The sequence below is a fragment of the Ammospiza caudacuta genome, chromosome 2 (assembly GCF_027887145.1).
Source record: "Ammospiza caudacuta isolate bAmmCau1 chromosome 2, bAmmCau1.pri, whole genome shotgun sequence".
Lineage (NCBI taxonomy): Eukaryota > Metazoa > Chordata > Aves > Passeriformes > Passerellidae > Ammospiza > Ammospiza caudacuta.
This window is the reverse complement of record NC_080594.1, coordinates 42,177,643-42,202,975: the sequence shown is the minus strand read 5'-3', so window position 1 is coordinate 42,202,975 and position 25,333 is coordinate 42,177,643. Positions and strand designations below refer to the sequence as shown.

At 39.7% G+C, this 25,333-nt stretch overlaps 2 protein-coding genes across 3 annotated transcripts; one reads left to right on the top strand and one right to left on the bottom strand.

The window, feature by feature from the left end:
* Positions 1–1,422: 1,422 nt before the first annotated feature.
* On the bottom strand, positions 1,423–4,027 carry ANKRD49 (ankyrin repeat domain 49). The gene is made up of 3 exons (XM_058824929.1): positions 3,966–4,027; positions 3,182–3,452; positions 1,423–2,343 (listed from the first exon to the last, which is right to left on the bottom strand). The coding sequence occupies exons 2-3, from the start codon at positions 3,437–3,439 to the stop codon at positions 1,885–1,887; spliced, it is 717 nt and encodes a 238-aa protein (XP_058680912.1). The 5' UTR covers positions 3,440–3,452; positions 3,966–4,027; the 3' UTR covers positions 1,423–1,884.
* A 40-nt stretch (positions 4,028–4,067) lies between these two features.
* MRE11 (MRE11 homolog, double strand break repair nuclease) lies at positions 4,068–23,513 on the top strand. 2 transcript variants are annotated; one of them, XM_058824927.1, is made up of 19 exons: positions 4,068–4,287; positions 4,791–4,923; positions 6,937–7,097; positions 7,686–7,773; positions 8,653–8,794; positions 10,240–10,354; positions 11,368–11,553; positions 12,016–12,187; positions 12,880–12,960; positions 13,498–13,624; positions 15,361–15,461; positions 16,591–16,764; positions 17,890–17,952; positions 18,916–19,132; positions 19,987–20,070; positions 21,052–21,107; positions 21,551–21,618; positions 21,995–22,073; positions 23,177–23,513. In XM_058824927.1, exons 1-19 carry the CDS (start codon positions 4,268–4,270, stop codon positions 23,219–23,221), a joined length of 2,112 nt encoding a protein of 703 aa, XP_058680910.1. In that variant the 5' UTR covers positions 4,068–4,267; the 3' UTR covers positions 23,222–23,513. The 2 variants fall into 2 exon arrangements, with proteins under 2 accessions (XP_058680910.1, XP_058680911.1); XM_058824928.1 differs by having other exon boundaries at positions 4,238–4,287; positions 6,956–7,097.
* Positions 23,514–25,333: the final 1,820 nt, after the last annotated feature.

Genomic DNA, 25,333 nt, shown 5'->3' with positions numbered 1-25,333 from the left:
GAACGGCTGGGCTCCCGAGGGGACAGCGCGGGCTGGGCCCAGGCTGGGGCAGGGCTGGCCGGGGACCGGGGACGGCCGTGCTCACGGGGCTGCTCGCCGCGGACATCGCTGCCCGGCTCCCCGGCCGCCGCCGCCGCCGCCGCGGGTGTGTGCCCGTCCGCCGCCCTCATGGCTGCCGCTGCCGCTGCCGCTGCCGCTACCGGGCGGTTGGGCCGGGCTGCGGCGCGGGCGTTGCCAGGCTGTCCGGCAGGCGGGGCCGCCGCGGCGCTGCCGCTCCCGGGGCACCGGGGCGGCCCCGAGGCGGGCTGGGGCAGCCGGCAGCCCCGGGACAGCGGGCCCGGGCACGGGGTGCGGGACAGCTCCGGGTGCCAGCACCAGCTGCCCCTCTGTGTCACTCGGCATGGCCGCGGGAGCGGGACACGCACGTCACGAACTCTGTGGGCTGTCACCCAGGGCCTGCCCTACGGAAGGGTGCCGGGCTGAGGTGAAGAACGACAGAGTTCAGTTTAAGTGATGTTTATCTACTGATACTCAAAAGTACTAGTTTGGTCATAAAATGAAGCATCTTCAGACTCTGCATATTGGACTGAAGTGGCTTGTAACCCACGTCTCTATTATTCCTTGATGCATCTCAAGGTATATTCATCTTCTTCCACTGGTGTCCTGAAACCAAACTTTTAAAAATAATACACATTAAAATCATGTTACATCATTCATAGTTCAGAAGCTGTGTTTCCATTTTCCAACAGAAAGTGATGAACATTACACACTACTTCTAAAAGGTGGGTGACCAAGATGCCCTCAATAGTAACTTGATCAGAGCACTAAATGTGGTCCAACATATCCCAACCCGGCTGCTAATGCTACAATTGTGCTGCATGTTAGTGGAAGGAGCTTGGGATCACTCAGTAAGACATCTGCATAGGACAGTGCTTACTACAGCTCTCATAGTGACAGTACTTCAGCACTTACATTCAATTTTCAGTTTGTTTAACAGAGAAGTAACTTTCTCCACTTCTAAATTACAGATGGCAAAGTTGAAGCTGAAAAACATACTGTGTGCCCTTACCATGGCAAAATTTTAGTGTACTAACTCAAAGGGCAATACTAAATTACCTGTAACTACAGACACGACAGTATGCTGGCTGTTTATCCTCACATGGTTGTGGCTCATTTTTTCCAATTAATGCCACATTCTTGACATTAAGTCTTTATGCAACTTAATTGCAAGGGAAAAGTAAAGAGGATCTTGATAGAAAGTCCCTTCCTTGAAAAGCACCAGGAAAAAAATAAACCAGAACTACTTTCTATCCTATGAATAATGTGTTTGCTTTATGAACAGATTGCATTGATAAATGGACTTTTAATTAAAAATATGACAAAATACTTTGAGTTAGATATTTTATTTTATAATAAGCCTTACATTAGGTTCATTAAACATTTTGTGTATCACCCAAATAAGTTACATTCATTCTGAGCTTTCATGCAGTTTTTAAAAAGTTAGAATGTCTCAAAAAATAATTTTCAAGTGAGCCGTAATAAAGTCTGCATAACCAAGCCAGAATTTTTTCACATCAAGTAAATATTCCAGTTTTCCCTCCTGCTTTGACACTACAGACAACTTACAAAGGCCTCTCCAAATCTGCACTTATTAAACAGAAACTCACAGGAATTACTGAGACTTTCTGACCACCTCAGCTAACTGCAGGAACGCTTCAAAGTACGAGCGTGACCACTGAACTGTGCTGCAGGAGGTGACATTTTGCCTGAGGAGAATACTGAAATATCTTACATTAAAACCTCGTTGCAAAGAGACAGACCACCACCGACAGGCATGCAGAACACTAACAAGAAAGAGGCAGAAAACCTCACATTCACAAGGTTTTAGGGGGACACAGTGTTTATGCAGTCTTCTACTATTTCAAAAAGGTAGTGATATATATCAGTCCTCCTTGCAATGTCAAGGGCAGTTTCATCCAAGTTGTTTTTCAAGTCTGGCTTCACGTAGCGATTCATCAGCAGGAGCTCAAGGGTTTCCCTGCTGTTCTTGTTTCCTGCAGCGATGTGCAGGGGTGTCAGCAGCCCGTTTGTCTGCGCGTTGATGTCCGCGCCCTGCTGCAGCAGGAACGCGGCCACGCTGGTGTTGTTCCACTTGCAGGCGCTGTGCAGGGGCGTCCAGCCGTCCACGGTCTGCGCGTGCACGTCGGCCCCTTGGGCCACCAGCTCGTGTGCAACGTCCAGGTGCCCGCTGTAGGCAGCTCGGTGCAGAGGAGTGTACTGATCCTCATCACGAGCGTTCACTGGAGCCAGCTTTTCCGTCAGGAGCCTCTTCACCGTACCCAGCTGTTTAAAGAAAACAGGGAACTTCACGTGATTCTATGAAACAAGATGTATGCCTTTTGTCACGGACATATTTTATGAAAAATCCTTTGACAGGATCCTTTTCTCCTGAGAAGCTGGAAGGCCTAATAAATGACAAGTAAACAATAATTATCTGCTGCTGTGCAATGCAACAGGTGCATCTTTGATTGGTCTGATGTGGTTGTTTTTAATTAATGGCCAATCAACGTCCAGCTTAGACTCTCTGGACAGTCACAAGATTTTATTATCATTCCATTCCTTTCCTTTCCTTGCTAGCTTTCTGATGAAATCCTTTCTCTCTATTCTTTTGTATAGTTTTAGTATATAATTTTCTTTTAATATATCATAAAATAATAAATCAGCCTTTTGAAACATGGAGTCAAGATTCTCATCATTTCCCTCGTCCTGGGACCCCTGCGAACACCACCACATGGCTTTGAAGGTCCTGAAGTTTAATTTCTGTCAGTGCCAGAAGCACTTATAAAATCTCAGGTATAGCCTCTCCACCCCAGTTAAAAGGCTTATTTGCCATGAAGAGCCTAGCATGCTTTCAGTTTAGAGAAGTTAAAGAAAAGTGCTGTTACTTGAACTTTGAACTGGAATCAAAATTTGTTCTAAAAGCCAATGGATCCAGAGACGCTTCAGTGTGTACGGGCTACAAAGGGGGATGGTTTACATAGAGTGGCTTGCAAAACCAAATCAGAAGAGCTCAGAGAAAGAAAGAAAAGTATAGGTAAATTTTTGTTTGTGGATGAGACTACAGACATGCTCAAAATAACATTCTTGTAAATTACATATGTGAACAGAGCAAGTGCCTTACCCGATTGTTTTCAGCTGCCCAGAGTAGCAATTTCTCTGGATGCTTTTCCATTTTCTTTTCTTGCATTTCGTACCATTCCTCCGTTCTTTCTTGCTCATCATCATCATCATCAGACTGTCCTGACCAGCAGCTCTGAGTTCCTACAGGAATCAAATGCCTGTGCGTCTCCAGCAGTTCAAGTTGGTTAAAATGCTCTGTGAAGTCTTCGAACAGCTCGCTGTCATCATCGTCCTCATCAGCTTGCTTGTCTTTACTCATTTTCAGTCAGCATCTGTAGAACAGTATTTATGCCAACTGTAACTGTTATCGGTGCACTGTCAATAAAACTATCTGATGGATGATGCTGGTGTCAACAAACAGCAAAACTCAAGGAAAAACTCAGTGACCCTCTGCTAAGCCGGGCTTTGCCAGCTCTGCCAGAACTCACAGATAACATCCACGCTAAAAAGCGCCGCGTTACCCCGACCCTCGGACAGCACCACCTTCAGACTGCAGTGCAGCACTGCACGGGGCTTTGCTGAGCGCACTCGGAACGATGCTCACTTTACCAACAAAGGGTCTGGAGAGCAGCCCGGACTTTGGGGCAGAGTCTCTGCTCCGCCACAACAGCCCAGCCCAGCCCAGCCCAGCCCGGCCCGGCCCGGCCCGGCCCGCAGCACCGGCCCCGCTCCCCTCCGCGGGGCTCGCATCACCCCGGGCAGGCCGCACCGCCCCGCAAGACATCGGCCGATCCCCGCCCGCCCCGCGGGTCTCCCGTCCGCCCCGCCCGGCCCCGCTCCGGTACCCGAGGTCCCAGCGCCGCCGGGGCTCCGCACGGGGCGCGCCCGCCGAGCGCTTCCGGGCCGCGCGGCCGCCGGACGTGACGGAACGGGCGGGGCCGGGGGCGGTGCTCGGCCCGAGCCGCGGCGGGAGCGCGAGATGGAGCGGCGGCAGTGATCGTGCAGAGTGATCGCACCTCACTGTGCCCCCTGGCCCGGCGCCTGGTTTGGTCTCTTGTGCTTCGCGTAGCGCCTGTGAAGAGAGAAGCTGACTCCCTGAGCCGTCAGCGCTGTGCCAGAGCCTTCCCGTGAGGAACCTCGCACCAGGATGAGCACCATCAACTCACAGTAAGCTCCCGCTGTCTGCAGCTCCCTGCAATGCTGACACACCAGGCAGCAAGTGTTTTATGTGTCTGGGACGAGTTAAGAAGAGCCGGGATCATCAGCTGTGTTTCCCTGTGGTCCTTATGATCACCGTTCTTGCCTTCATGCACGTGTAGATTACAAGTGCAAAAAGAGAATTAGACTTTCCACAAGTATTTTTAAAAGCAAGGAACATACAAAGGGTTCTTTAGTTTTTAATTAGATACTTCAGAGGGGTGCTTGCATCCCTTTACTGGAGCAGAATGACTGGGATAAACAAATCTTCCAACTGGCTGTTTTGGCAATGTGCAGTTTGCAGTACAAGTAGTGAAGCATTTTGAGACTCTTACAGGACTGATACTTGGTAGAGTTTTATGGCAAATCTCCTTGTTTCATGACTTTGGACAGATAAGCTTACCTTAGTAAAGCCTGTGTAGAAATTCCCTATGTGTATTGCTCTCTGACACTAGTTTTCCTGTCTTATTCAGGGATGATGAAGATACCTTTAAAATACTCGTTGCTACTGATATTCATCTCGGCTATTTGGAGAAGGATCCAGTGCGTGGAAATGATACATTTGTAACTTTTAATGAAATTCTGGACCACGCTCAAAAAAATGAAGTAAGTGCTACTTTTTGGAGAAGGAAAAACTGAAGCTGTTAAAATATGGTCCAATCTGCCAGAAGCTGTAAAGCTTAATCGTGGTACAGTCTCTAGTAATACCAAATCAAATGGCTGAACTATTTGTTACATTCAGTTTCATTTCTGGTTTAGTAAAAGGAGCGCCTGATTCTTTGTGAGAGCATTCTTACTGAATCATGAGTTTGGTTGCATTAGCAGTGGTTTCGGGTTTCAGTGGTATCTAGAGAGAGTTTGTCACTTTGAGGGGGAAAAATAATTGAGGAGAGTGAGAGTAGTGATATACAGTCTTCTGACAAACCAGCAGAGATTTGTTAGAAGCTTTTGAAGTGTCGTGCAGTGCTGAGTCGCTGAAGTGAGCAGTTCTGGTGCCGAGCAGCTCCGTTTCCTGCCCAGTCGGTGGCAGAATCCTGTAGTGGGGCCGACAGAGGGATTTCCTGAACTGGGACAATGTCGGAGGAGCCGAGAGCGACCAGGCGCCCGCAGCGGCTGATGGTACCTGGGTGCAGTCAGGAGCAGTGGCAGCCAAGACCCCACCCCGCACCTGTAAAAGAAGCTCCAGGGGAATGGCAGGAAGCTGGAGCACTTCCAGGATGGCAAACAGACCTGCCGTGGTGTGACTTTTTGTGCAGGAACAGCACTTGAGCCCTGCCAGCTCCACCAGGGAGTGGTGGTGTCTATCTGGCAGAAAGCCATGGCCTTTCTAGACAGAAGTCCCTGTCCAGACCCAGCTCTGGTTGAGGAGTATCAGGGAGTGTGTATGAGAGAGAGAGAGAGAGAGAGACTCTGCTGGAATCACAGTCTACTTTCCTTAGGGCAGGCCTGACAGGCAGGCAGGACACATGATCCAGGGGATTCCCTATCCTCTGGATGAACTCACTGAATTAAGGGACGAGGGCGGGGGGGCAATAGCAACAAGTTCCTGCCCAGCACAGCAGGTGCATCTCCTCTGTGACTGCCCCACATCCCCACATGCCCTGACATAACAGGTGCGAGGCTCTGCAAGTGGAACTGAACAAAGACAGTGGTTCATCTAGCATAGAGGTGTTGCTGAGGTTGTTGCCTGTGCCCAATATCAAAACTCCTTCCATGAAGAAAAAGGGTGGGTTGTTAGAGGAGACATGCTTCTCATGGGAACAGAAGGCCCAATATGGTCCAGCATGTGCCAGGTGGCCAAGAAGGCCGATGCCATCCTGGCCTGGCACTAGAGCAAGTGGCCAGAAGGTGCACCAGAAGAGATTTAGACTGCATATCAGGAAAGATTTCTTCCCTGAAAATGTTGTCAAGCACTGGAACAGGCTGCTCAGGAAGGTGGTGGAGTCGCCATCCCTGGAGATATTTAAAAGATGTATGGATGTGGCACTTGGGGACATGGTTTCATGTTGGACTCGGCAGTGCTGGGTTAACACCTGGGCTTGTTGATCTTAGAGTTCCAACCTAAAAAATTCTGTGATTCCATCTTTAAGGACTGTATGTTCATCAGTCAGATTCTTTGTAATTTTGATAAGGTTTTTCCTAATGCTTTACCAAAAGCTAAATATATGCAGTATATGCAGAAAGAGCAGCTAGCACCTTCTCAGAATAATGTGGCGATGGCTACTGGTTTCTTTGCACTAGGTAGTGCAGCAGTGAGAAAATAATGTAGCTTTTCATGCCTGTCAAAAATGTTCAGGAGCCAATTTGGAGCCCCTTATTACAATAGTAGACTAATCCTTTTTTACCATTATTAGTTGTTTTCTCCTGTGGCTCTTCATAAATGGGTCTTTTTGGGGTTGACTTTGTTTTAATCAGTAATTTAATTAGGTTTTTTCTAATTAGGAAGTTAAATATTGTTTCTCTTACAACTAACTCCTTTTACCTAGAAGTATTATTTTCTCATATTTGAGGAAATATATGGAACTCCCTAGAAGAAATAATTTAAACAATTTGCTTAGAAGTCTTTCAAGGTAATACAAAATGTTGTATTAAAATAATAAAGCTTTTTGTTACATACAGGTGGACTTTATTTTATTAGGTGGAGACCTTTTTCACGACAACAAACCCTCCAGAAAAACAGTACACTCTTGTTTGGAGTCACTAAGAAAATACTGCATGGGTGATCGTCCTGTTCAGTTTGAAATTTTGAGTGATCAGGCAGTTAATTTTCATTACAGCAAGTAAGTATGTTACTATAAATTATCATGTAAGGCTTGATTTGTGTATTGGATGAGTGTGTTGTGATTTTTATTTTATATTCTCCATGACTGGAACCTGGAATTTTTAGGCCTGCGTGGGACAGTTCACAGGATAACTTCACCTGTCATCTAAGTCTGTAAAGAAATGTGTACAATATTTTGAGAAACCTCTGAGTGTGGTATGAGTCTTGATATATTTATGTAATGTACAGTTTCCATTTTGCAAGTACAATACAAGTAATCCAGTTTACATTCAGCAGAGTTCCCTGTGTGTAAGCAAAGGTTGCACAGCCTAATCCACTAGTTCTACACAATTTTTTGTACAAATCTTTTCATGGCTTGTTCTAAAAAATAGAGATCTCTTTTGCTACCCTATTCCCCATAGAAAGTACCATTCCAGACCATGAGTAAGAATCTTCTTATGGTTAAGCTTAAGCTTTGGCTTATTCATAATCACTTCTTTCTGAGTTTTACCACATCTATTTGTGATGAAGTTAATTTGAAGAGAATATTGAGAATCATACACAAATTTGCAGATACAGTTTAATTTCTTTTCCTATTTTTGTTTAGGTTTCCTTGGGTGAATTATCAGGATGAAAATCTCAACATTTCTATTCCAGTTTTTAGTATTCATGGCAATCATGATGATCCCACAGGGGTAATTCTTATCATAATTTTACTGTTGCATTACAAAGATACAGAAATACAGTTCTGGGAGACTATGCTACTTTTAGTCAGTTGCTCCACTCTGTGTGTAAATATTCTGTGCATCCTTAGGACTTACCTTAATGAGTGACAACAAGTTAAGAGTGACATTTAAAAGCAAATGTAAATAAGAGATCCATATGAACTGCGTTTAATTTCTTAATGTATGTAGGTTTCTGTCATTGAGAACAGAATCACTCTTCATGCCTAGAAGTAGCAGCCTTTCTGAAAAAGTTTCTAAAACATTCCATCTGTAGAGACTGAAAGCTTCTTTCCTAAAAAAGGAGAATTTTGCTGTTTTGATTTGTGCATATGTGATTGATATGCATCATTTATTTTCAAGGAGGTTAATCTGATAATAGTAAAATGGTAGCTTAAAAACAAGCTAATCAAAGTAAACAAGAAATGGTTTAGAAAGCATTAAAATGCATGTGTTAAATTAATGATTTTGCATTTTATATCAAATAGCAGTGTATCACAGAGATGAGCGTTTTAGCAGCAGTTTAACTTTGAACTTACTATAAGGTAGTTACCTTAACCAGACAATTTTTGTAGTAGTTTAGAGAATGGCTAGTTTGAGTGGTTTTTTGCGTTTTTGTTTTTCTGAATGATTTAATGTTTAGTTTCATATTGTTCAAATGAAGTATGACTTGTAAGGAAGAAGGATTTGCTTTTGTACTCTAGAGTATTAGGAAAACCCTTAATATTTGTTGTGGGACTTATTTTCAACTGCAGAAGTTACTTAAGGAAAGATATTCTATCTTACTTTTGAGACTTTCATTTAGACATTAAACACTTAATGTTCTATTCAAATTCTGTATTTGTTTCTTAGGCAGATTCACTGTGTGCATTGGATATTTTAAGCTGTGCAGGACTGCTGAATCACTTTGGGCGTTCAACTTCAGTGGAGAAAATAGATATTAGTCCCATTTTATTGCGTAAAGGTAGAACAAAAATTGCTCTGTATGGCTTGGGTGAGTATTTGTCTGCCAGACTGTGACTAGACTGTTCATGTATTACTGAAATTTAATGGGTATAAATAAAATTGGAGCAAATGTATGAGGCTGCAACAAACATGAAGGTGTATATGATTCTAAATTAAAGCATATAAATTCTGTGACAATGTCAGATTTTCCTCCTGCTTTGTGTTACTAGCTGGCAGGGTTTTGTTTTTTTGCTCATTTAGATAAATCTTCCTAAATTTAATTTTTGTACTTTTATTGGTGATAAATGAAGCCTGCTTCAGTTAACCATAGTGCTGGTGTATCAAGTCAGAGCAATCACTCTTAAATTCTCTCTGTTGTGTATTAAGTTTATTTCATCCTACTTAAGCAAAACTTAAACACCCAATGTTTATATGCCATTTTGGTTATATTTAAAAACATAAGCTGTCTGAGCAGAAATCTAATGTCTTATGTCTCTGTCTGAAGTGGTTCATAAGTAGCATTGGCCGTGGGTAGTCTCAGTTACCTTAAAGAAACTTAAGTTTCGTACTTTAAAGCGGTTCTGTGATATGTTTTCAGGTTTGTTCCTTTGTATTTTCTCCACTGAATTCCTCTCTACTCTCACTTCATCCTTAGTATGGTTATTTTTGACTGCTCTCTGTCTAGAAAAGTTAATTATTAAGGTCTTATTTTTCCACCCTTATTTTTTGTCCGGTCATGAGTGCTTAAATACCTAATTCCAAGCAACTTTTATAGCTCTAAATTAAGTCCTAGTTGGCCATGATTTTGTGTGTTTAATGAGACACTTGAGATGCTAGGTGTTTGAAAGGTTAGTAGTTAAGATGTTTGAAAGGTTAGTAGTTAGTGGAATGATCTAATATCAAAATATAAGAGTTTTCAGTACCAAAGTTGATACTGGGAAATGCAACAACTTTCTAAAGTACCAGTGTTGCTACATGAAGGTGTTCATGGCATGTTTCTTTATGTTTGTGCCAGAATTATTTTTACCTTTATGACTTTCTCTGATTCAGAGAGCATTTGTTCTTATGCAAAATATGAACACTCCACATGGAATTTATTGATGTCTATCATGAGCCTGGCTAAGGATAATTTGGGGGTTTTTTTTCCTAGTTAAAAACATCAAGGAAATAATCAGTGTCTTCCAGGGATGGGGCATGCACAACTTTCTTGGGCAAGCTGTTCCAGTGCCTCATTACCCGTACAGTAAAGAACTTCATAGTAATATCCAACCTAAATTTGTCCTCCTTCAGTTTAAAGCCATTCCCCTGTCCTATCATGCTTTCCCTTCTGAAAAGTCCCTCTCCAGCTTTCTTGTAAACCACTTTGGGTATCAGGAGGTTGCTATATTTTTGTTCTTCATGCTGTTTTTAATCGAGTTGCTAGTAAAAATGCTATGAAATACAGACTTGTTTACCACACAAATTTGTTTTTGTTTGTTTGTTTGCCCACTTCAGGAGCAATTCCAGATGAGAGGTTGTATCGTATGTTTGTCAATAAGCAAGTAACCATGCTGAGACCAAAGGAGGATGAAGATAGTTGGTTTAACTTGTTTGTGATTCATCAAAATAGGTAACAGTACTAAATGAATTACAGCCACTTACTGTGTTACTACATTAAACTGTCTGGAAAAGGATAGGTGAGCACACCAGCTGCATTATTTCATACTTCTTGTGAGTAGCTGGTTTCTTAAGATTTTTACAAGTGAAAACATTGTTTTACAGCTCTTTTTGGAGAAGAATTGTAAAGGAAAAGGTTTGAAATAAATGAGTTAGGGAGTTGGGAGATCTCTTCCCAGACTTTTATAGTCAGAGGCAGAGGAGGGTTTGTAGTGTTATGTGCATAAATCTGCTTGTTAGAGCTGGGAGAACACCAGACTTCATATTGTATTTTCTGTCCTTGTTTGAACCATAGTTCAACAAGTGCCCTGTGTTCCCTTGCACTGCTGTGCTTTACAGATTGGTAACATGTTCTAGCTGCCTGCAGGCTGCTACCAGCAGTGGTAGTAGGAACAGGCAGAGTTCTTTTCCAAATACTTTCTTCTGATTTTTCCTGAAGAAGAGGGCAATCCTCATGCTCAAATAATGGTGAGGCAGACATAAACAAATAGAGCTCATATTACCCTGTGTATTGATTTCTGTCCTGTAGGCTGAAGGAACTCACTCCTCCATCTGCCTTCTTTCAGAAAGGGATTGGGGATGGCGTGTCCCATGTCTGTTTAATTCAGTTGGTTTTTCCCCACCATTTAAAAACAAAACACAACCAAAACTGATTGCCATGAGATGCTATAAAAGTATTCATATAGTAAAAACCCAAAAGTCTTACCAGCCAAGTAAGAAGAAAAGGGAGATCCAGATAAAAGGAGGGGAGCAGAAAACAGTGAGCTGTGTAAAAAAGTGAGCTATGTAAGTTGCCCTATTGTTTAACCAAACACTAAACAACTGTGTAAGGAATAAATGTGAAGAAGAGCTGACATGTATGTCTGATATTATTGCTGGAGTTCCTGTATAATTTTAAATCACACTGATGTTTTTCTCCTTCACTCTCTCCTTGCCCATCCATTATTCTTCTCTTCTCTTGAACAGGAGCAAACATGGAGCGACCAACTACATTCCAGAGCAGTTTTTAGATGACTTTATTAATCTTGTTGTGTGGGGTCATGAACATGAGTGCAAAATAGCTCCATTCCAAAATGAACAGCAACGTTTCTATGTTTCTCAGCCAGGAAGTTCAGTGGTGACATCTCTGTCCCCTGGAGAAGCCGTGAAGAAGTGCGTGAGCTTTTCTTTTTGTTCTTGTCTATCCCTTGTCTTGCATGTCTCAGATGTTCTTTTGAGAACAGAAAAGTACTTGAATACAGTATGAAAAGACTTGTATTACTGTGTGGATTAGCTTCAGAGTGTGACATAATAAGCAAAGTAGATGGAATGAGTACCTGGTATAACTTCTGCTTTGCTCATAATTTAATCTAACATTTAAAGCAAATGGAACTTAGCTAAGAGGAGTTACACACTGATAAATTGGAATACAAATAACTGAGTGCAGGTGCTTGTGTATGGAATAAGCATAATCTAAGTGTAATAAAATGGGAGTTTTGCCTGGCCAACCCTGAAGTACAGATCTTTCTGTAGCTTTTGAAATTTTGTCCCTGAAAAGTAAACATGAATTTGAAAAATCTTTATACCATAGTTCTTTTAATTTTATCTTCTAGTAAGTTACCTTTCTCCTTCTAGACACATTGGTTTGCTGCATGTTAAAGGGAAAAAAATGAAAATGGAGAAGATTGCTCTAGAGACAGTGCGAACTTTCCATATAGAGGACATTGTTCTAGCGGATCATCCAGATCTTTTTCATCCTGACAATCCTAATGTTACTCAGGCAGTACAGGCATTCTGCATGGAAAAGGTAACTTGTGATGATAACAGTTTATAGATAACGGTATGGACAGGGGATGGGATGTGGTTTTGAGACTGGAAGATGAGAAATCTTGTGCCCCATATTAAAACAAACTTAGTGTTTCCATAGGAAGCTAATTCCATGACATTCACTCTGCAGCCTTGGCTTCCAGATTCCTTGATTGGGATGAGCTATTAAAGTAGGCTGGAACTGCTTTTTAGGTGTCCATATGATTTTTGTACAAAAGCTTGCACCTAAGAGTGGGACAATGTTGGATGTGCACTTTGGAACCAGCATAAATACATTGACCTAAGCCCTGAGAGCTCAACCAAGCAGTCTGAAGTGGCAGAAGTAACTAAGCAAGTTTATTAATTGTTTAGTTCTTAGGTTTATATGGCTCTTTCTGCTTTTCCCTGGAACTAGAAATTTAGCAAAGCATAGTGACTATAATATATGAGAGATCAGTGGTGTAGATACTGCTGGACTACACTATATCTGAAGGATAAGCCCTTCTTTGTCATGTTTCTCTCAGTCATTCTTAATGACTTTTGTGACATACGTGTTCAGGAACAAGAGCACATTCTATAATGATTTATTTTGATTGCTCCCCTTGCAGCTGGATGTATTTAAAGTTATACTTGAAGCGTTCAGGCATCTGTAGGAGAACAAAGTAGAACTGAATTTATAATTCTCCTTCACAGGTGGAATTGATGCTGGACACTGCAGAAAGAGAACGCTTGGGAAATCCTCGTCAGCCAGAGAAGCCTATCATAAGATTAAGAGTAAGAAATTGTTCAGCTTGGATTGCTTTGTTTTTAAAGGTCACTTTGAAAGGTTTCAAAGCAAAGTCATGCTTTTTGTGTAAACACATAACGTATACATTTTTTTGCTATGTACAGACAAAATAAATCACCTACCTTACTTCTGTTTACCTGTGTAACCAGTACTCTAAGTTAAAGGATGAGATTGGTCATAAATGTACTTCACTCTGTTCTGAGTAAGGGCATCAGAAGTGTCTATTTACTGTGAATTTTTATAGGTCATATTATCCTGTGTGCTTTCCCAACCCAATTGGAAACTGTTGTGAAAGCTAGTAAATGAAACAAATTAAGAACAAGTTATAAAAATGAGCTGTTATTAGCTATTCTGCTAATGTTATTATTAGCTGTTAACTGTTCGGCACAGTAAGGCATTAATTTTAGGTTGACTTATTTCTTACTATTAATTTTTTCCTTTGAAGCATAACAAATCTGTTTTGATTTGTGTGACTTCCCCACTTCTTTTTGTTTCATATTTAAATTTGTCCTTTCCTCACTTAGGTTGATTATGCAGGTGGCTTTGAACCGTTCAGTGTCCATCGTTTCAGCCAGAAGTACATGCATCGGGTGGCTAACCCAAAAGACATCATACACTTTTTCAGGCACCGTGAACAGAAAGAGAAAAAAGGTGATTATGAAAGAAGGAATCATTGGCTTGCTTTTGTTTGCATTCATCTCTCTGTATTTTGTTGCCCAGCACTTGCAAAGGTTTGGTGTCTAATTTCTTACAGGAGGAGTAAAGATGCATTGTCTTATTGAAGTGTATATATTGCACAATTATTTCTTTTCTATTTTTGCATTTGTCCAAAAATTCTGACATTCAGCACAGTGTCTTCTGACAGTTATTCATAACCAGTTTCATTCTCCTTTGGCCTCAGACCTTATTGAGTTATTTATAGTAGTACATATAGCCCCATGCCAGACTGAGTTACTCTATGCTTCTGTGGTAATTACCATGAAAGGCATTAAGTGGCTCACTCCCGAGGCTTCTTAGAATAAGATGATTTGGTTTGACCACTCTGAAGGAAAAGAGGTGGATATAGTGCTTTTTCCCTTTATATTTTGATTTTACTTTGTAGTAGTTAATTTGTTCATACCTAAAATAGTAATGAAGGCTGTGGGCTTAAGAGCTGTTGATATATTTTTTTAAAAAGGTCCAAATGTAGGATAGCATTTTGTTTGCCCTAATTAATTGTGTGTATGAGGTTGTCTTGGCTTGTCTCTTCCAGGTTTGTTTCTATTCAAATATTTGTGCAAAACCAATAATAGCTGTTAGCATTGCAGCATTTCTCACTGTTTCCTAGAATTTTTAATAAATGGTTAATACATGTTGTTCAAATACTGGATTTGTAATAGTTGCTAATGAAGATTCAGCTTGTACAGGAACATAATGTGCTAAAAAACTCTTCCTAGTTTGCATTAGTACATTGCAAGTGCATTGTCCAGTTCCAGTGGCAGTTTTTATGAATACTATCAGTTCTATAAAGTTCAAAACATCATTTCATGAATAAAAACTGCTTTTAGTGAGTTTTAAAATTCTACTGTATTGATCTTGGTTTATTTTGCTTTGGTTTCCTTTTTTTATAGTTGTATAATCTTATTAACATTTTCAGAATACACAGTAGCTACCACATCTGCCACCATGTTTCACTAATTTACTTTTCCCACTTAATGGGCATGTCAGCTTCAGGAAAGGAATGTGAAAGTACTGCCATGGCTTTTGTGTTGCTTTATTAGACAGCCTCTTATGCAAGGGAAGTGGCTAAGGAACCACACAATGTTTTCATTACGTGCACATTGTGGTACACTACAGGGAATGTTAAAACTGCAGGAATTCAGTCTATAGTCTAAAGCTGGCTATAGTCACTTAAAGTTATTTGTGTGGTATGTGCTAACCTAGGATGATTATCCTTGTCATCCTTCTGCCATTCCTACCTTGCTGCCTGAGAAGGGGGGATGAGCTATGAGCATTTCCTATTGAAAATCAGTCAATGTGCTACAGAGGAGAATCTCTTTTCTAGTAAATGGATTACTTATAAAAAACTTTATGCTTTGATGACTCCTATGATTTTCTTCTATTTGTGACCTTCTAGAGTTTAATTATAATAACCTTCAGAACACAGTGTTCAATATATAATTCCAGATATATGTTAGTTGGAACTCTTTATATCTGCTAGACATGGAGTTGTCTCCACAATTATTATGTTTCTCTGTGTTTCCAATGAATAGACTCTAAAAAGAGCAAAAAGCTCTACATATAAAAGGGACCACAATTCTTAGGAGACTTGCATTAACCTTTTTTCCTGCTACTGTCAGTGGGATGGGAATAATTAAAAGCTGTAAATCTGTGCTTTTCTATTCTAGACATTGATCTTAATTTTGGAAAATTGGTTAGCAGACCTGCTGAGGGAACAACACTGAGGGTAGAAGACCTTGTAAAGCAGTATTTCCAGACAGCAGAAAAGGTATATTTCTACCTTTTATAATTTTCCTTTTTAATGTCATATATTTTTATTACCTTTTTTTCTTTCTTAATGGAAGTAGTGTGCCCTGAAAAGACTCTGACATTCACCATGAAATGAATTTATTTCCCAAAACACTGTGTGTGTGTTTCAGATGACACATGAAGTGTGTGTCTTAGATTAGCAAGTAACTGCTGTGTATAGGTTGTGTAGGTGTGTGAACACACACTGCTTTGAGAGCATGATAGTTCTTTGTGTGAACTTGCAGTGTGTGCCCTGTACTGTGTGTCATGTACTCAAGTACAGGAGGAGAATCTCAGGCAGCGTGTGAGGGAAGAGCTGCCTTAATTTACTGTAGAACCAGTGTGACACTGTAGCATTTACTATTACCAGCTGACTTAGAGTCACTTGTTGCTTTGCAGTGTGTTTGTGTCCTCAGATGTAGTGCACATCCACATTTTATTTAAAGCAGAGCAGGGAGAAGGAAGAGAAACTCGTGATAATTTGCTTCCTTCCCACCCTCTTGTTAAATATGGTATATTTCCCTTTCCCAGCACCAGTGCAGTAACATCTATGAGCCAGGTGCACAAATGCTTGATGTAGTTGATCAAACATAACTTGCAGAAGCTATTTCAGTTGTAGAAAGTCTTTAAGCAAGAATTCTTGAGGTAAAGATCCTTCAAATTGCGTCATCCTGCCTAACCTTAGACACATGCTAGGTGTCAGTATTAGGACAGCATAAATCATGTTCCTTTGTTATACTTACTTTATTTAAGCATTTTGTTGTATAATAGTTAGGAAGTTTATTCTTCTGGGCAGCATTATTTCCTGGAAGATTTTATTTTAGATATTACTAGCATTGCAGTTTCTTTACTGTCCATAAAGCCTTTGGCTTTGACTAGTTTGAAAAATACTCTGTAAAGTTAATGTGACATGCTAGTAGCAAGAGAGTTGTATGTTTATGACACATAATATTTGCTTATTGCTGTGCTTTTCTCTGATGTAAATAAGCAATGCACATTACTGTTTTTGCAACCAATTTAATGTAATATTTATCTGAAACAGCTGGAATATTGCTTGCTTTCTCTAATGGCAGATGCTTCTTAACAAATTGTTTTCCCCAATTCTAAAGAAGGTACAGCTTTCACTTCTAACCGAAAGAGGAATGGGAGAAGCAGTGCAAGAGTTTGTGGACAAAGAGGAAAAAGATGCCATAGAAGAGCTGGTGAAATTTCAGCTAGAAAAAACGCAAAGGTTTCTCAAGGAGCGTCGCACTGATGCAGTGGAAGAAAAAATAGATGAGGAGGTAATGTCTGTTAATGTTGATTCCCCAAGAGAGGTCAAGACAGTAGAAAAATCCGTGCTCAAACACAATTTAATAGAATTGCCTGTGTGTGGAGCATCTGCTTGAGGCAAGTGTTGCCTCAGTTGTCAAGCAGAGGCAACACTTGACTCTAGTAATTTCCTGCAATTAATAAATGAATAATTAATTTATGAGGGAGTTTCAAATACCTGATTTCAAAACTTGTACTGAAAATGGAACATGCGCACATGCTCACAGAAAAAATCTGTCTTAATACATGTAGAACTACATATTTACTACTGTTCTGAGAAAGATGACAAGTATAATCTCTTTGTAGCTCTTTCGTATTGGCTTAGGGAAGAGTACAAGAACAGGACAAGCAAAAAAGAAATTTATACTTCAGGTGCTCTGCTTGCTTCTAACTGCTTGCAGCTCAGGGTATCCCAAAGACAGGCCTGGTTTGTGTGTATTGAGGAACTCTTGAAAGACATTTTTGTCAACCAGTTGAGCTTCCACGTGAGCCCATGTATTCAGCTGTAATATTCAACACTGTGGAAGTAATTGTTCTGCAGCTTATCTGTGCACTGTTTAAAGAATAATTTGGTGGGGAAGGAAGGCTACATGTACATGTTTTCTTACTGATTGCTTTAATTCATGTGGGGTTGAAAGAGACAATAAACAATCAGTGCCTGCAGGCTTTCTGTGACACTTCAGGGTGTATTTTCTGTTGTTGTTTGTCCCTAGAACTAATGTCTTCTTTCTGTCATTCCTCATATCTTTTTCCATATTTTTCAAGTTGAGCTTCCTTAGTTGTACAGCATTGTCTCTTCTCATAATAGTTATTTTCTGTCTTCCTTCTTCATCTCTACCTCTTTTTCCAGTTATTCATATTCCAGTGTCCCTTATTGTCAAAATTGCTATCTTATTCTTCTCTTAAACATAGTATCTCCTTCATCGTGTGCCAGGCTTTCTTCCTTGCCCTAAACAAACTGTTCAGTTATTCTTGGACTCTCCACTTCTCACATGAGCTTGACTTAATGATTCAGTGATTAAAGCTTCACACTGGCTGTATTTTGATTGTTGTATGCCATGAATTGTTATTTTGATGGGAACTGGTTTTTTATTCAGGTGCGAAAATTCAGAGAGAGTAGAAAAAAGAATACCGAAGAAGAAGATAAGGAAGTCCGTGAGGTAATTACTCTGAATTTTGAACATAGGCTGAAAAATGGAGTGGTGACTTCTGCATATAAATGCAGTCATTTAGCAATTCTTCAGCATTGTCCTTGACAAAATAGGCCTGTCTGCCTTTAAGGCTTAGTAAGTCTGTTTTAAATCTTTGTTAGGGTAATTATGTACCTAAGCTACTGCTCAATTTGGCTTTTGAGGTCTCTTTTTTGTACAAATTTGTGAATCTGATTGTTCATTATTTCTTGTTTTTAATGGAGGTTAGACCAGGCAGGTGACTTTCAAAGACCGTTCAGCTTAAGCTCTTTGTGATCTCATTACCAGTGGACATGTGGCTGGAATGTATTGGGTGGTATTACTGGAACAAATGGGGAATATTGATAAACCTTTAGGTACTGTGTCCTTATCAGCAATCTTAAATCTCCCACATTCATACTTCGATTGCATATGTATTTTCAGAGAAAATTCCAACCTCTGTTAGCATGGGTGCTCCTTTGTCTTTGCAAGTTATGTGAGACTGGAATGGAATTTTGAGATAAAGGACACCTGGGGTGAGATTCAGTTCTCCTGGTCTAGGATATCATCACCTGAGCTAGTTGTCTTAAGCACGTACTGTCATCAATAGAGTGCAAGTCAGTGAAGCCCATAGGATGCTTTCTCTGAGCAGGCACGTGGAGCTGACACAGGATGAGCTGAGCTGCTCACCAGACTTCACTGACAACGTGTCACATTAATGAGCTCCACTCGGTTATCAGTCTTAGATAACTACTTTATATGTACACATCTAATTACGTATTTTCACAGATATCTTCTGTAACACTGGATTTGTGTCTTCTAAACCTCGCTGGTTTAGAATGACACATTTTTATTTATAGTTATGTTATATATTTATTGTACATAACTAGGATTTAACAATGGTGTGTTTCATGATTTAAGATTCTTTTTCCTGTAATTATTTTTCCATTTCAGGCAATGATCAGAGCCAGAGCCCACCGATCTGAGGGTGATGCTCTGGTTGCAGCCTCCAGTGATGAAGATTCCATGGATATAGAGAGGATGGGCACTAGCAATCTGAGTGATGGCCTTTCTTCAACACTGAGCCGAGGAAGGGGTCGGGCAAGAGGCAGGGCAAGAGGTGCAAGAGGACAGAATTCAACAGCAAGAGGTTCATCTCGAAGAGGAAGAGGTAAGAAAAACTTTGCACTCTTTGTACTGGAGTTCCTGACTTTTTTTCTTTAAAAGTTGACTCTTTTCTGATGCTTCCATCAAGTGGAAATTTGCTGCTTAAAAACTACTGGAAAAAAACTCTTCTCAAATACTTGGGGTATCCTATTACATAAAATTACTGCCTTACAAGGCTTAAGTTGGGACTTTTTGTCACTCTGATTAAAGAAAAATATCATGCTTCCCTGCTGTGGAAACATAGTATACTCCTAAAAGATGCATTATTGGGAAGTTCTGTGCGATGAAGTGCATGGATAGACCTTTGTTACTGCTAAAGATAATGCATTTGATCAGTGTAAAGAGGAGGTACATCTCTTTACTAATCATCTCTCCTAATGTAATTTACAAGAGTCTTTATTGTTTCTAGTGACTGAAAATAGAGGGAGTGTTTCTTAAGCAAAAAGAGTTAAATAGCTCCTGGACTGAGTGTGATTGTACACTGTAAATAAGTGACTCCTTTGAGTTATCTTAGTAGTATGCCCAAATGTCTGAGTGGGTTGAGTTCAAATGAAGGCTGTCATCTTGCCTGTGATTTGGTTAGTGCTTTTAAACTAGTTCTGTGAGCCTGTGCTCCACCACTGTTGTGATCCCATCAGAGTAGAGCCCTCTGTGTTAAGAGGTTGTGTCTGGGGACCTTTGAACAGTTGACCCAGAGCAGTTCTTCTGCATGTAGGGAGGGCTATAATTCAAGGAGAAAGTGAGGAGTAAAGAGGATTGTAGATTTTTTTAAAGTGACTTCCCGCTCAGTAATAATAGACTAGAGAGGGAAAAAAAAACCTGCTGAACAGATTTGCGTTTTATTTGTTATATCTACAGGAACCACTAGCCAAGAGTCAGCTTCTGGCAGCAGATCCTCCAAGCCTGTATCTGTTCCTGGCAAAAATATGTCTATCCTGGATGGTAGGCCTGTGATCTATCTTTACTCTAATCCTCTCTCTCAAATTGTAGTGAAGGTGTTTGTTCAATGATGAAGTGCTGTAATTGCCTTTTATTCTGTTAGTCAATTTCAGCTGTGAGAGATTATTTCAGCAGTAATGAAATATAATAATTAACAGTGATGAGAGAAAGAAAAAAAGAAAAGGAAAAAAATTAGTGATATTCTTCTGTCATGGGGTAAAATAGAATGTGTTAGGAACTTCTGGCTAGAACTGCAAATAGGAAACATATTACATAATGCAGTTTCTTAAGGAATATGCATAGAAAGAATGCGTCTTAATATTTTAGGCAGAATTTTCCTCGGGGGATAAAAAGTTATATTTGACTGATGTTTACAAGTTAGTAAGCTTTAATGCAGATCCATGTAGCCTTACATTGTAGTGAGTTTTGTAAATTCCAGTTTTTACTAGAGAAAGAAAACCTTATCTTTAAGCCACCTACATATGTGAGAGTAGCTGTTCCTTGCTGTAGAGGAAAGGCACTGAGGAAACAGCATAGGTCATCTGAGAATTAAAGAAAAAAATACTACACATAAACCCCTCAGAAAATACACCAAGGTAGACTGAATTTTAAATTATTCAGCAAATTACCTTAATTGTAAACTGGTCAGCAAATGAAAGACTGCAGAGAAATTAATTTTAGCAGGGGTGTTCATAATTAGCCTGTTAGATATACAGGAATTTCAGTCACAGTAGTATTTTTTTGCATCCTCTTAACCAGCATTACTGATGGCTTTTCAGCCAGACTGGGAACCTGCAGCTGCACAGAGGGTTATAGCCCTGGGTTGACAGACTTAATTTATGTTTTGGTTTGGTTTGTTTGTTTTACAGGGGTTTTTGCAGTGGAAATGCATGGTAGGCACATGTTAAATAAGAAGAAGTGTATAATGTTGTTTGTGTTTGATTGTGTGAGCATTTTAAAAGTATTGCATATGTTTTATTCCAGTCTTTAGGTCTTCCAAAACAGACCACTCTTCAAATTCGTTCCAGTCTTACTCTGAGGTAAGCACCTTGTTGTGAGTGAAGTTGTGCTTTTACTGTTGATTTTAAAAATAAATACACAGTCAAAGCATTAGCCTAAATCAGCAGATGTTCCCAAACTATCAGTTCCAGCATTAAGTTTCTACATGTTAATCTGTAGACCTTTTGTATCCTTTTTTTGAGAGAAGCCCTGTTTTATTTGTGGCCATAGCCTAAGATACAAGGTGTCTATACATGAGTGTTTTGGTGGGTTGTGCTAGGTCAAAGATGTGAAGAATAAACTTGTGCTGTATTTGCTAATTTGTGCAGTTCTAGCCTGGAGCCCTCTCAAGTGTATATTATTCTAACTAAATAGGTGTATAGTTGGAAAAAACCCAGAGTTTCTGTGCTATAATGCTGACACATTATGCACTCTCTCTGTAAGGAGAAATTCTGTGGAAAAACTTTATACTTTTTTTTCCCAGGATATTATAGATATTGATTCTGATCCAGAAGATACTTCTTTTGTTCCTTCTTCCAAAATAAATCAAAGGTCAGTATGTTTGCTTCATGAATGCAATGTATGCCTTATTTTTGGCTGGCAATTGGCAGTCAAAGGGTCTGATTGACTACCAGATTTTTAGGAAAGTCATTGCACTGCTAAGAAAATTTATATAAATTTTTACTTGCTAATATGGGTTATCTTTTTGTAACAGAAAAAATTAGATTACTGATTGAGGTAAACTTGATCAGAACTTTAGTATGAAGATGTTATTTTAAGAATTTGTATTGTTCTACTTATTGTTATGCCTGTTTATTTTTATTTTGTGTATTGGTTGTCCAACTCTTAAGTTAAAAGAGAAGTTATTGGAATGTCTGGTGACTGAGAACATGCTGATGCCACTTTTTTTCTCTTTGTATGTTTCAAGGTTGCCAGCTATGTCTTCACATAGTAAAAGAGGTTCACAAAGCCAAGCATCTAGAGGAATTGAGTATGAGTCAGATGAGGTATGGTATATAGTACTGTTCTTTCGTTTTATTTCATGTCAGTTTCTATAGCTCACTGTTTTACACCTATTTGAATAAAGCATTTCAGAGTGAAATTGAATTTATTACTTTTTCACTAACAGGGCTAGATTATTGCAGCCAACTACCTATATAATTACCAAAAATAAGGCTAGAAAAATACCTCAGAAAAATACCCGATCCTTTTTCCCTTCAATTTGTAATCAGTGAATTGTCATTACTGAAATGTGGACCTGGAATTGCCTGGGAGAGAAAGCAATTATAATCTCTTCTAGTGCTTAGCTATATCCTTTCATTTAGTTATATATTTTATTCTTCTAAAAAGGAAGATTTTTTTTTTTTTTTTGCATTTAGAAACGGCAGTTTTCAGGGCATATTATTATTGCAAATTACCTAAGTACACTTCTTAAAAAAATTAAAACGCTGTCTTCAAGTCTAATATGTCTGTTTTTGCAGTGTATCTTTGTAATTTGCTAGGAAATTATTTCTTCCATAATGAAACAAGTAGAACTTTTTACACAGTTTTGCACTGAATAGAAGACATTATTCTGTCAAGCACTGTGCAGTTGGTTTTCAGAGTCTGTCATGCATGCTCAGAATCCATTCCTTAACAGTGTCAAGTGGTGGCCACTTCAGAGAAAATACTATGTTCTTGTCTCTTCTCCCCACTGCACTATCTCTTCTTGTACCTGGAATGAAAACCTACATGTTTGCTTGAATATGCAAAAATAAACAGTATTTTTAATTCATACAAATATTAGTAAACTATGATGTGCAACATGTACATAGACATAATTTAACTGAGGTATGTGCTGCTCATTTACAACTGAAATATAGATTGTACCTTATGTCAAAGTAGCTGTTCTGGTCATATTGACATAAACTTCTATTCTCTGCACACATCTCACACTGGCTTCTAAGTTAATAAATGACCTCTTTCCTTTCAAAACCAACAAAAACAGGTCTGTCAGAAAACATGGAATAGTATGGCTAGGCTTTCTAGTTTAAACTAAAGGTGGCTTTGCTTTTTTATGACTTGGAACACCTGCTAATTTAAGTAATGTGTGTCTCTTTGGAAACTGCAGGATGATCCGTTCATGAGTCCTGCAACGTCAAGAAGAGCTAAGTGATTTCTGACTCACTGTGCGAGAGAGACTGGAAGTTTGTGAAGAAAATGGAAAGCAGTTTGCAAAACTTTGTCTATGTGATATTTCCCTGTAAATGATGGCTTGCCTTCCATTTTCACTTCTGTGAAATGGTTTGGTTTGGGTTTGTTGGTTTCTTTCAGCGGCACCAAATTTGGTGTAATGTCTGTTACATTGGTTGATGCACTAGGCTAGAAGGGCTCATATTCTAAAGTACTGCCTGAAAGTTGCAAGTTCTTTCTAAAGCTCTGAAACTCTGTTTTCTTTTTGAGATGATAATAAAAATGACATATCTTTTCTATAAAACTCCATCTCTGGTTTGAATTTTGCAGAGAAGTAAATTTATAGTAGTCTGCAGGTATGAATATGGACACAGTCTCAGTACAGTGGAATTTGTACTTACCTGCAATCTGCTGTGGATACAGTTGAAAACTCTGAGTTCAGAGTCATAGTTGGACATAAGGATGCCATTTTCAGTATTGAAGCTATAAAATGTCTTAATGATTTCAACTCTGCCAAGAGAACCTAAACCCAGTATTGCACATTTATTAAACATTATTAAGTTATTATACATTATAAAGTTATTACTAAAGTTATTATATATAATTAAAGTTATATTATAAAGTTATTAAGATGTTACACGCATCTTAGGAAAATATTTTAGCTGAATGTGTATGAATAATAGGAATCATATCAAAGGCTCTTTTCTCCCTTTTCACAGTTTTTTTTTTTTCAGTCAGCTGTCAAATTCACAATGTCTTTGTGTTTTATCTGTGGGAGATGCTTTGTGTTTTATCTATGAAAGATAAACATAGCAGCCTTCACTTCAGGGGAAAACATGTAACTGGAGTGTGCAGAAAGACTGTACTGTAAAGAGATGCTTGTCCTAAACATTAATGTGATTGATTATGCAAGGGGGCAAGATGCTCCAAAAATCAACATGATTTCTCAGTGGTCACACTGGATAGTTTTTTAAAAAATCACTTCTTACCAATGTAATTTCAATTCCTCTGCCCCAGAAAAGCTGAAAAATTCAGCAAAGCTCAAAAATTCAGTAAAGCTATGGTAGTAAAAGATTGTTCCCAGGAGCAGGGGCAGGGGGAAAAGCACACTGTGCTGTGTATTTAAAAAGGAAAAAAAAAGGCATTATTCCTCATTTTCAACACTTCCAAACTTTTTGGCATGTCTAGTTGACTTTTTTATATTCTTATAATCTTTTATTCCCACCAGACCTGTTTTTTAATTTGTTATAATTTTGTTAAGAGTATTCTTGCAAAGGTATTTGTGATGACTTTTTTATCACCTGAATTCATGATCCATCCATATAGCTTTGTTTCAAACATTATTTTTCACTTTAGAAATGGCATAATCTCGCAGGCACCTTTTATAAAAACCACATTCAGCATGCCAAATCCTGACATTTCTGTGCAGCTGCCTGTTTTACTGTTGTAGTGCTGGGGATTGATGAGCAAGGGTGAAGTTGGCAGAAATAGGTACCAAGCTGCCAAACCTGTTATAGCCTGTTCTCTAGTAACAACCAAACATAGGTGAGCTGCTTAAACAGCTCATACTGGAGCATGTTTTAAGTACAAAACTGAATCAGAGAGGTGTTGTGAAGCAGAGAAAGGCACACCAGCAGCATGGGAGACTCCTGACACAGAGAGCTTCCACTAGGCCTTTCCATGACCCTTTGTGGGTATTTTGGGTGTGCCTGTCCAGAGTGGCTGGACCACCTCCTCTGGATCACAAGACACAGAATGCAGCTCAGAGGAGAGTGGGCTTGAACTGACTGGGGGAGAAGTTTCCCATCCTCCAGCAGCCTGGCTAAGGAGGGGAGAAGGTACCCTGCTTTCCTGGATGAACCTCATCTTCAAAGGCAATGGCAGCTCTAGCTACATCTGCAAGGGTACCCTGCTAGAAATTAAGAATTAGATCAAGGGGCATAAATAAACAAAGCTGATAATTTTTGCTGAAATGCCAATTATAGTACAGGAGAACAGGGTGTAATAGATGTGAAACAATAAGAGCTGGTGTGTGAGTGGGAAGAAGAGGGAATGCCTTTACACACTGGCCAGCGGTGCTGGAAGGGAGAGGGGG